Here is a 12,118-nt window from a genome sequence, read left to right on the forward strand (position 1 = left end):
AGATAAAGGAGTAAAAAGAGCCTTACGTTCCAACCCACAAACAATTCCCCTACATATAACTAAAGAATTTCTAGACTCAACATTGACCAGTTTGGCTTGGAGAACCTACAGACAGTCCGGCTCTGATGCCAACGCTGTCAGGACCCCGACTCGATGTCACATCGATCTAGCTTGTAACACCCCATATCACTTTGCGGCCTCACGCACGGCATCCCCACGGGTGTCGCCTTACCTTTGCCCGGGGCCGTTTGCGCCTTTTGGCTCACGTATATGATAGTGTCGCTAGCATCCATATGATAAAGAGCCCGGGCTGACATGACTAGTCGTAAACCCAAAGTGGCACAGTGCTTACAGGGACAGGCATCCATGACCCAGCAACGAACGTGTCGGTCATCAGCAAGTGGGTCCGGGCTGTAGCACTGGGCTAGCAGGACTCCGGTAAACCGGGCTGTAGCGGGCTAACAGGACTCCGGTACTCAATGCGTGACATTTCCCCGAAGGGACAGACACAGGAACGAAGAAGGACACATGCCGGCCAGCCTAAGTGTTCCAGAGCAGTAGCAAGCTACCATGGCTCAGTGTAACACTAGGAGACATTTCCCGGTAAGAGAGGCTACTAAGGATAAACAACTAGGTAGTCAGATCCCACACATACCAAGCATTTCAATCATACACACAATATGCTCGATATGTGCAAACACAACAAGGCATCACAACATGACTCTATGACACAAGTACTTTATTTAAGGCTCAGAGAGCCATACATAACATACACAAAGGTACGGGTCACACGACCCAGCATTCAAGTCATACAGTCATACAAACCAGCAGCGGAAGTAACTTGTCTGAGTACAGACAACTAGTAAAATAAAAGAGGCTTGGAAAGCCTAGCTATACTACGTGGTCCTTCACAAGCTCAGGATCACCACCTGGGCCTTAGCCTACTCATTGATGTCAACGTCTACGTAGAACCCATCAGAAGGGGTTGCAGCGTCTTCTGTAAAAATGTAAATTATAGCAACATGAGTACAAAGGTACTCAGCAAGACTTACATCAGATCCTACATACATGCATATTATCAAGAAGGGTTGGTGGAGTTATTGCAGCAAGCCAGCTTTGACTCTTGGCTAGGCTAACCTACGAGACTCAACTTGAAATGGTTTTGCGCACACGAGTCCACTACTCTCCACTTACACCCGCGCAGCACAAATGCCCACACCTTGGTCCCCAGCAGCCGGAGCTGGCCCGTCGCGCGGATCCACACCTCCTCTGCAGTAGCACCTCCCGCGCAGTAACAACACCAGCAACCACCTGAGCAGTTGCTCTCCCTCCGCAACCGTCCAAGGACGAGGAAGAGTTCGAGCAGGGGCTCTGCCTCGGGTCCAAGAAACAGCTGCCCGCGCAACGCCCACCGGGCCGCTCTTCGCGTCGCGCGCACAGCACGCCGTGGCCGATTTAAGCCCCTCCGCCGCCTCCTTGTCGGACCCCGCACCGGCCGGCGACTACACCAACCAGGCCTCTGATACCAATTTGGACTTGGGAGAGAGGAGTACCTGCAAATAGCGTCCTGCTCGTGTCTAGTTGCTCGTGTCTGGTTGCTCGCGTGAGTTTCTCTCTCGTGTGTGGCGGCTCTGGGACTCAGGACAAGGACGATCTCCTCTCCCTTAGTTTAGATAGCCACTATGGTCATGGGCCATTTAGGCCAGCAATACATGGGCCATGAGCCCCTCATCCAACAGAAATGGATGTATTAGACATATTTTTAGTTTTAGATACATCCATTTCTACGAAAAGTAATTAGGGACTGAGGGAGTAGTATGTAGTAGTTGACTACATTAATCCTTTAAATGGTATTGGATAAAAACCTTGCCGAATCAAGATTCTGCAATCGACGCTCCATAACTCCAGAAAATAACAACCTCCAAAAAACGTCTAGAGGTTAATAGCCAATTACATATGTGAGTTATAGTGACACACAAAGATATGCTGAGAAAATATTTAAGCAAGCGGCCTAAAAGGCTAAGATTGCACATAACTTTAAGTGGGCACTACGTATTATAATGAACCCAAATGAACAGCGGTGTGAAATGGCAATTGTATAAGCCTGCATTAATTAAGGGAATCTGAAGCCAAATGATCAAGTACTATTAGTTAACGATTACTTGCATAGAGGGGACAACATACAAATAGCAATCGGACTTGATAGATCCATAGCCACAAAAATATTGAATGCAATGCAGCAACAAGTAAAAGTAAAATAGAGAACTATCCATAAAGCAAAGAAAAAGAAACTATTTCGCTCTGCTACTACTTAAAGATAGGCTTACCTGCTCAATCCAGTACATCATGATAGCATATTAATCTGACCAATCATCTTATGCATTGTGCAAAAGTTTAGCCCCATCATGACCACCAGCAATGCCCATGCCTACAAGCATATGTTCAGGAATCGATGACATTCCAGTGAGAAACAAATAGACACGAGGGCATCAATGAGATATTTAGATAAAATGGTTGATGAAATTTGAGAAAAACAAAACAGGTTTGATACAACAATAAGAGTAAATAAACAAAGCCCCATCTACTACCAAATAAACATAATACTCAAAAAACAGTATGTATTCAAGTGTCATAAAAATGGAGAACATGTACATTCAGATTATTAGCTGGCCGGAAGAGAGAAGTTACACAAAAAATATTCTTAAGCTTGTTCCATGCCATACTGTATAAAATAAAATATACTTATACCAATAAATGCCAGCAATAAATGTGATAACAACTATTCATATTTAGATTATCTTTAAATAAATTTAGCTTGAAATGATGAAATAAAGTCAATTACTAGTTTTCTCTAGCACAATTGAACTTGCCACTTGCAGCAGGACTCTTCTAAAAGGGACAAATATATAAATATGAACAAGTATTTTGGAGATATCAAACAACCGTTATTGTCAACAGAATATTAGCAAGATCAACAAAGATAACAATATTCAATTGAAAGAAAGATAACCAATTAAGCTATCTACTTGACGTTTCATTTGGTTGAAGCTAGTTTTTGTTCATTTAGTTATCTCATATCGTTAGAGTAATCCTTGCTGCAGTCAGTCAATGAGTCAAGTCTTTTCCTTAGGTAGTAAGCTTAGTGTGTCAAGTCTGTGTCTAAGGCTACCAAGTCAGTGGGTCAAGTCAAGAAGTCTTGGGTTGTAAGAAAGCCACTGAGCTGGTTCTGTACTAGTTGCTTTCAGCTAAACATAAGGGGTGAAGCCTAGCCAGCAGCATCCATTGCAGCCCAGAACTGAGTCCCAAATCAGAGTTATCTGTGCTCTTGATACTAACAGTGATTTCAAACCCTTATGTATCTCATCTCGGGAAACAACTGCACTGCAGCTAAGCACTAATATTACCATTGTTATACTTTCTATTAATTATGCCCATAGGTAGGCAACAAATTCGGTTATACAAAAAATGGACACTCTTGATAAAAAAAGTATTGGTATTGTCTCTGTTCATTGTTTTATTCTATAAATATCCATAGAATAAATAAACAGATAAAAAGTATGCTACACCTTGGCTCAAACCATATAATTCCACAATAATACTAGTATGAGAATATAGCAAACAACATCACTTTAATTTATTTGTTTTTGATAAGAGGCACAACCTTTGGCTTCAATTAAGGAAGCTCAAAATCACGGACCAGTAGAATCAAGTTGCTAAAGAAGCATAACATGCCAACAGCCATATAGGAAGCCAGCTAAGCTACCATTAACATATGTTTTCTCAAGTCATAACCATCGCATACAATGCCACCACACAAGCATCAGAACAGATCACAGAGCGATATCACTATATGTTGGGAGTGTTCATCAAGCAGCAAAAGCAAATAGTTGATAGTACAACGTTGTTGAGACTGTTAGTTTAACCAAAAAAAGGAGGTGCTATGCTTCTTTAGCAACTTGATTCTACTGTTCCGTGGTTTCGTGTTCTCGGTTACTAAGGCTGGCAAAGCATAACATCTCATAACCGCCTTCCATCAACTAATTACTGAAAAATAACCTGGTTATGTTATATCCAATGTAAATGCTATTACCTGCAGTATAGATACTTTCGAATGGATAATAGAGAGGAGAGACACCGAGAACTGTCGACAAGAACACCACATTATTTGACTGCAATGGGTCAAGCTGGATCATGAAGACACCGTGAACTGTCGACAAGAACACCACATTATTTTCCTCAGCATATCCTAGAATCCTTAGGGGCGCTCTCTCATTATGTAAATTTAGGGAAAGTAGCTTGTCCAGTTCAATAGTTCTTCCCAGCACCCATGGAGCAGCACCATCACAATCAGTCTTCCTCTTCCACAATTGGGCGCTGAAGTCTGACAGAAAGAGGAAGCCAAGCCCACCATCATCTGCCCGCATAACCGAGTACTCGTAATGTCTCCAAGGATCCATATCCACAGGGATCCCTATCACAGCTAGGCTCTGCCTCTTGAGATCAAACTCGATAATTCGAACAAAATTCCCAGTAAGCGCCCAGTAAAGGAAATCCCCAACCAGCACACCGGGCTTGGCCATAAAAACCATGGTGGGATCTACATGCAGATAAGGCACGGATGGAAATGCTGTTGAGACGAGATTACCCCAGCTGCCGGTCTCGGACGAGTAAACGCAGGCTATCACTCGTGCATAATTTTGTTGGGAGCCTCTCTCCAAGCCTGCCAAACACACCTGGAAGTGCTGGACGCCTGCGGCAGCACGAAGCACTGCCCCCTGGAGGTGGATCAGGGTCTCCACCATGTGAAACCCCGGGGGGGAGGCGGTGCTTTGCTGGATGCCGTTGGCGAGATCCCACACCAGGATCTGCAACTTCCTCCAGTCGAAGATTAGCACGAGGCCATGGCGGCATCCGAGGAGCAGGAAGCTGTCGCTGGGGAGGTTCTGCAGGGAGAAGCGGCCGCGCGGGACATGGTTGGGGGGCTCCAGGGTAGGCTCGAAGTAGAGATCGTCGGAAGTTTTGACGAAGCAGCCGAGGAGGGGAGGGTTGCGGCGGTGGTGGATCCGGAAGCGGCTGAGGAAGCCGGGGTCGGAGACGAGGCCGCGCCAGCGCTTGCAGACGACGGAGGCGCGTGGGAGGGAAGACGGCTGCGGAGGGAGACGGAGGAGGATCTCGGAGAGGAGGTCGTCGTCGTCCAGCGGCGGCGCCGACGCCGGCGAGCTGGGGCGGCGGCGAAGGCTGGGCGTCATCTCGCCCTCCTCACAGCTTGTGCGGGATCTGTTGGAGTGGATCGGAGAGGGGAAATGTCACGCTGCGTATGGAAAGCCCATAACTTTTCTTGCAGGGAGAAAAAGGCCCACAACAACTGATGCTACAACTTGACGTGAAAAGTCAGTTTAATGTTAAAATTTGTAGCAACTTGGTTTTGGCATGCATTTATGATGCAAATTACGTTTCTATACGAACAGGGTGCTGATTAGGCGTGCCAACGTGGCATGGGCCCGCTGTCAGTGACTGGACGGTAAACTGGACGTGTGGCCTGCTATTTTGCAAAAAAAAAAATCTCAGATTTTTCCTGATGAAAATGGCCCTGCTGCAAGGGTCCATCTGTCAGCGTCACAAGAATAAATAAAAATTAGCGGCGTCCGCTAGGATTCAAATTGCCGACCTGCAGCTAGGTGCTGCGCGAGGCTAACCACCTGAGCGACGATCATTTCAATTTTAAAATGGATGCCGCATTTATGTATTCTTTGAGATAACCTTTCTGTCTCAAGCCAGCTAGAGTCCCAGCAGCTCATTTTGCACTGTTATTTTTTACACATGTAAATTGTAACCGTGTGTTATAAACAAAATAAATTTCAAAATAACAATGAACCCTTTTATACACTACATAGATATTTTAAATTATATAGATAATTTTTGAATAATACTTTGATATTTTTATAATGTAATATTATTCTACATTATTACTATTTATAACATTATAATATAATTTACATATATTTCGTAAATTCCTAAAAAGAGCAATGCTGCTGGATGGTGTGGTGTCACACGCACCTGATGACTACATGTAGCTGCTTTGAATCCCGGTCAACTATTTTTATATTATATGAATATATGTTTCTTAAAGCATGAACACTTTTATATACTATATGAATATTTTGTTAAAACTACGAATATTTATATAAGAATTTACGGATATATATAAATACAAACTTTCTTACAGCATAAAAACTTTTATATACGATATGAATATAATTTCCAAACTATGAACATTTTTAAACTTCTAAAATAATCTATACAAATATAAAAAGACCCAAAGGGGCAGATCCAATTAATCTTGGCCATCAAATCATATCAATCCAACGATCTAGAATGCTTCAATGTCGACGCTCAACATGTTTAGCATGCAGTTAATTTCATGCCAAATATAGTGCTAATCACATAATAACACACAAATAATATCTTACTTAATATCCGCATGCACTTAATATACTTTCAAATTAACGTGCATTGCACGTACACATTGACTAGTTTATTAAAATATATGAAAAATAAACAAATTTCTAAAAGCATGAATACTTTTATATAATACATTAATATATTTTTAAACTGTAATTTTTGTAAATTTATGTAAGCATTTATTGAATATATGTTTTTATTAAATATGCAAATTGTTACATGAAAAGTTTTGTGATTTATAATTTATTTAAACTAGCACAAATGCCCGTGCGTTGCAACGGGAGAAAAAATAATGCCTCAATCTTAAAAACATGGTTCAAGTCCCCACACAGGTACACGCCCACCATTTGAACACAGCGGAGAAGCACTAATAGCATAAACCGTGAATATGAAATATTAATAAAGCTTAATTTCCCTGTTCAAGTTTAATAGTGCCAAAAAAAGTTACAAAGGCATGCATTGTTTTGTACATGGATTGATAGCTACAGAGTATCTACTGCTAGTGTGGATTTTCTAGCTTGAATTGTATCCTTCCTGCATAGAATAAGAGATTTTTACTATGCCAAATCTCATTTCATGACATTAATAACAAAATTTCAAATTTAAAACATTATCCTACTGTAACAATTTTAAATTAAATTGATGAAATCTAACAGGCTAATATTTCTTTTAGGTGAGACCCTATATTCATTTTTTTTCTTAGGAATATTCAAAGTCTCATTGTTAGTTTATTTAATTTTCTAAAATGAAGTTTTATTTTTTATATGATCTTCCTTGGTCATTGTACCTGAAATATGACTATGTTTGTAGGAAAAATAAAACAAAAACTTAAATGTGTAGTTAATTTTATTTTATTTAGAAATATGAGCATACATGTTTTGATTGTTTGCACCTGCTTATATTTTTTTGGAAAGGTGTTTTGATTGTTTGCACATAATATTATTTTTTGTTAACAAAAAAAAGCCTCAAATGTGTAGTTAATTTTGTCATCCGCATGATTTTTCATGTCTCGATTAAACCATCAATTGTCTCCAGGTTCCAAAGTTATAAAGGAGGCACACTATAAGAAAGATAAACAATAGAAAGAAAAAAAGCACAAATTTAACCATAGAAGAAAAAATGTTGCCACTATACCTCTTCATCAAGGCGATTACCAGTTACAGTGAATACCCTTCTTTCAACGACTTCCCGGTACTCCTGCCCGATTGATTCTCTCATTACTTGCATCAGAGGGAAACAACACCGAATCACACACATTATACTATTCTATCTTCAGAGATATCAGGCTGATAGCATACTATCAATAATCTACCATAATGGTTAAGAAACATTTGTGTAAAGTTACTCAAAGTCCATAGGACAATTGGCAAAAACGTAGTTGAGTAGTATCTTTCTTTTACTTTCTAGAACATATAAGCATTAGCGAAGTAACTTGCACTCTGCTAGATGTTCAGAATTCCTATGGGTTCTAGCCTGGATGGCTCATAGACATGGCAAAGTAGTAAACAGAAATAAGGACTGGTTTTAACTTTTTGTGTATGTATCTAAAGAAAAGATTAGAGGGAACATTTATTCACAGGCAGAGGAGGAAAATCATCACATACATGCCAATTTGGACATTTCCCGTTGAAAACAATACCTGAAAATCATCCATTCCTTCATTTTCTTTTTCACTGCTCTGTAGAGAGATAACAGAAAGCAGAGTGAACAAGGACTAGTTCATGCAGGCAAGAAGAGACCGGAAACAAAAATTGACAGAAAATTAATTTACCCAATAGTCTGTTCCCTTGATCGATCTATCACAGAGCCCTTCCCGCATCCAGGTTTCTGCATGTTAGGTAAGTTCTGTAGCACAGCATAGGGGCAAGCAGCAAACCATAATCAGATACAGCTAGGAAAGAATAACAGACAGACATGAGCAAGGTTAAGTGAAAGCATACATACGCAACACGTGATCAGCTAAGACAACTATTTGCGTACCAATCAATGTAAAAAATACAACCTTTGTTCATTGTAACAATGATACGGTGCCAGTTTAAAGTACTTGTACCAGAAAAGAAGACACATACCATCTCATATTTTCCAGAGCTCTGAAAGTAAAAAACCAACAGGTGCAAGAATCGGAACAGAGAATAGCATAATCCACACTTTTCTTCATAACTGCCCAAACAACGGACCATCGAACACCTTCCGTGCACGCTCCAGAACACCTGCCCGCAGCCCCGGGATCAGCTCCAAAGTCAAGTTGTGGCATCAGTTCAATGTATGCCGCAAGTTTAAGCACTAAACTAATTTTTCGGTCCAAGTTATGGCACCAGTGGTGTAATTGACTCAACAAAGCCCACAAAGCCCAACAAAGCCCACAAAAAACAAGCTAATCTAAACAAAATCTACAAGAGACAGTTTCATATTACATTTGTTGGGGAACGTAGCAGAAATTCAAAATTTTCCTACGTGTCACCAAGATCTATCTATGGAGAGACCAGCAACGAGTAGAGAGAGAGTGCATCTACATACCCTTGTAGATCGCTAAGCGGAAGCGTTCAAGTGAACGGGGTTGATGGAGTCGTACTCGTCGTGATTCAAATCACCAATGATCCTAGTGCCGAACGGACGGCACCTCCGCGTTCAACACACGTACAGCCCGGGGACGTCTCCCACGCCTTGATCCAGCAAGGAGAGAGGGAGAGGTTGAGGAAGACTCCATCCAACAGCAGCACAACGGCGTGGTGGTGGTGGAGGAGCGTGGCAATCCAGCAGGGCTTCGCCAAGCACCATGGGAGAGGAGGAGTAGGAAGAGAGGTAGGGCTGTGCCAGAACTTCGTGTATAGCTCCCATGCGCCTCCCCACTATATATAGGGGTGGAGGGGCTGGTTTCTTGCCCTCCAAGTCCATTGGGGCGTTGGCCAAGGTGGGAGGAAAGAAATCTCATTATTTCCTTCCCCACCGATTGTTATCCCCCCTTTTTAGGGATCTTGATCTTATCCCTTCGGGATATGATCTTATTCCTTCTAAGGGGGGATCTTGGTGCGCCTTGACCAGGGGTGTGGGGCCTTGCCCCCACTACCCACGTCCATGTGGGTCCCCCCATGCAGGTGGGCCCCACTCCGGAACCTTCTAGAACCTTCCCGGTACAATACCGAAAAATCCCGAACATTTTCCGGTGGCCAAAATAGGACTTCCCATATATAAATCTTTACCTCCGGACCATTCCGGAACTCCTCGTGACGTCCGGGATCTCATCCGGGACTCCGAACAACATTCGGTAACCACATACAAACTTCCTTTATAACCCTAGCGTCATCGAACCTTAAGTGTGTAGACCCTACGGGTTCGGGAGACATGTAGACATGACCGAGACGTTCTCCGGTCAATAACCAACAGCGGGATCTGGATACCCATGATGGCTCCCACATGTTCCACGATGATCTCATCGGATGAACCACGATGTCAAGGACTTAATCAATCCCGTATTCAATTCCCTTTGTCTATCGGTATGTTACTTGCCCGAGATTCGATCGTCGGTATCCAATACCTTGTTCAATCTCGTTACCGGCAAGTCACTTTACTCGTTCCGTAACACATCATCCCGTGATCAACTCCTTGGTCACATTGCGCATATGATGATGTCCTACCGAGTGGGCCCAGAGATACCTCTCCGTTTACACGGAGTGACAAATCCCAGTCTCGATCCGCATAAAACAATAGATACTTTCGGAGATACCTGTAGTGCACCTTTATAGTCACCCAGTTACGTTGTGACGTTTGATACACCCAAAGCACTCCTACGGTATCCAGGAGTTACACGCTCTCATGGTCGAAGGAAGAGATACTTGACATTGGCAAAGCTCTAGCAAATGAACTACACGATCTTTTGTGCTAGTCTTAGGATTGGGTCTTGTCCATCACATCATTCTCCTAATGATGTGATCCCGTTATCAACGACATCCAATGTCCATAGCCAGGAAACCATGACTATCTGTTGATCACAACGAGCTAGTCAACTAGAGGCTCACTAGGGACATATTGTGGTCTATGTATTCACACGTGTATTACGATTTCCGGATAATACAGTTATAGCATGAATAAAAGACAATTATCATGAACAAGGAAATATAATAATAATACTTTTATTATTGCCTCTAGGGCATATTTCCAACAGTCTCCCACTTGCACTAGAGTCAATAATCTAGTTCACATCGCCATGTGATTAACACTCACAGGTCACATCGCCATGTGACTAATACCCAAGAGTTTACTAGAGTCAGTAGTCTAGTTCACATCACTATGTGATTAACACTCAATGAGTTTTATGTTTGATCATGTTGCTTGTGAGAGAGGTTTTAGTCAACGGGTCTGAACCTTTCAGATCCGTGTGTGCTTTACAAATCTCTATGTCATCTCCTAGATGCAGCTACCACGCTCTATTTGGAGCTATTCCAAACAACTGTTCTACTTGGAGCTATTCTAAATTATTGCTCCATTATATGTATCCGGTCTCTCTACTCAGAGCTATCCGGATAGGTGTCAAGCTTGCATCGTCGTAACCTTTACGACGAACTCTTTTACCACCTCCATAATCGAGAAAATTCCTTAGTCCACTAGTTACTAAGGATAACTTTGACCGCTGTCCTGTGAGCCATTCTTGGATCACTCTTGTACCCCTTGACTGACTCATGGCAAGGCACACTTCAGGTGCGGTACACAGCATAGCATACTGAAGAGCCTACGTCTTAAGCATAGGGGACGACCTTCGTCCTTTCTCTCTATTCTGCCGTGGTCGAGCTTTAAGTCTTAACTTCGTACCTTACAACTCAGGCAAGAACTCCTTCTTTGACTGGTCCATCTTGAACACCTTCAAGATCATGTCAAGGTATGTGCTCATTTGAAAGTATTATTAAGCATTTTGATCTATCCTTATAGATCTTGATGCTCAATGTTCAAGTAGCTTAATCCAGGCTTTCCATTGAAAAACACTTTCAAAATAACCCTATATGCTTTCCAGAAATTCTACGTCATTTCTGATCAACAATATGTCAACAACATATACTCATCAGAAATTCTATAGTGCTCCCACTCACTTCTTTGGAAATACAAGTTTCTCATAAACTTTGTACAAACCCAAAATTTTTGATCATCATCAAAGCATACATTCCAACTCCGAGATGCTCACTCCAGTCCTTAGAAGGATTGCTGGAGCTTTGCATACTTATTAGCATCTTTCGGGATTGACAAAACCTTCCGGTTGTATCACATACAACCTTTCCTCATTAAAATCGTCGAGGAAACAATGTTTTGACATCCTATCTGCAAGATTTCATAAATAATGCAGTAATCGCTAATATAATTCCAACAGACTCTTAGCATCGCTACGAGTGAGAAAATCTCATCGTAGTCAACTCCTTGAACTTGTCGGAAAACATCTTAACGACAAGTCGAGCTTTCTTAATGGTGACATTTACCATCATTGTCCGTCTTCCTTTTGAAATCCATCTGTACTCATTAGCCTTACGACCATCGAGCCGTTCTGCCAAAGTCTACACTTTGTTTTCATACATGGATCCTCTCTCGGATTTTATGGCCTCAAGCCATTTATCGGAATCCGGGCCCACCATCGCTTCTCCATAGCTCGTAGGTTCATTGTTGTCTAGCAACA

The 12,118-nt window shown here is 42.0% G+C and overlaps 1 protein-coding gene across 1 annotated transcript; it reads right to left on the minus strand.

Annotated features, from left to right (window-relative positions):
• Nucleotides 1–2,188: 2,188 nt before the first annotated feature.
• On the minus strand, nucleotides 2,189–5,304 carry LOC123135913 (uncharacterized). Its single transcript, XM_044555157.1, has 2 exons — nucleotides 4,091–5,304; nucleotides 2,189–2,428 (listed from the first exon to the last, which is right to left on the minus strand). The coding sequence occupies exons 1-2, from the start codon at nucleotides 5,247–5,249 to the stop codon at nucleotides 2,376–2,378; spliced, it is 1,212 nt and encodes a 403-aa protein (XP_044411092.1). The 5' UTR covers nucleotides 5,250–5,304; the 3' UTR covers nucleotides 2,189–2,375.
• Between the last annotated feature and the right edge of the window lie 6,814 nt (nucleotides 5,305–12,118).

This window comes from Triticum aestivum, chromosome 6B (genome assembly GCF_018294505.1).
Source record: "Triticum aestivum cultivar Chinese Spring chromosome 6B, IWGSC CS RefSeq v2.1, whole genome shotgun sequence".
In the NCBI taxonomy this organism is placed as follows: domain Eukaryota; kingdom Viridiplantae; phylum Streptophyta; class Magnoliopsida; order Poales; family Poaceae; genus Triticum; species Triticum aestivum.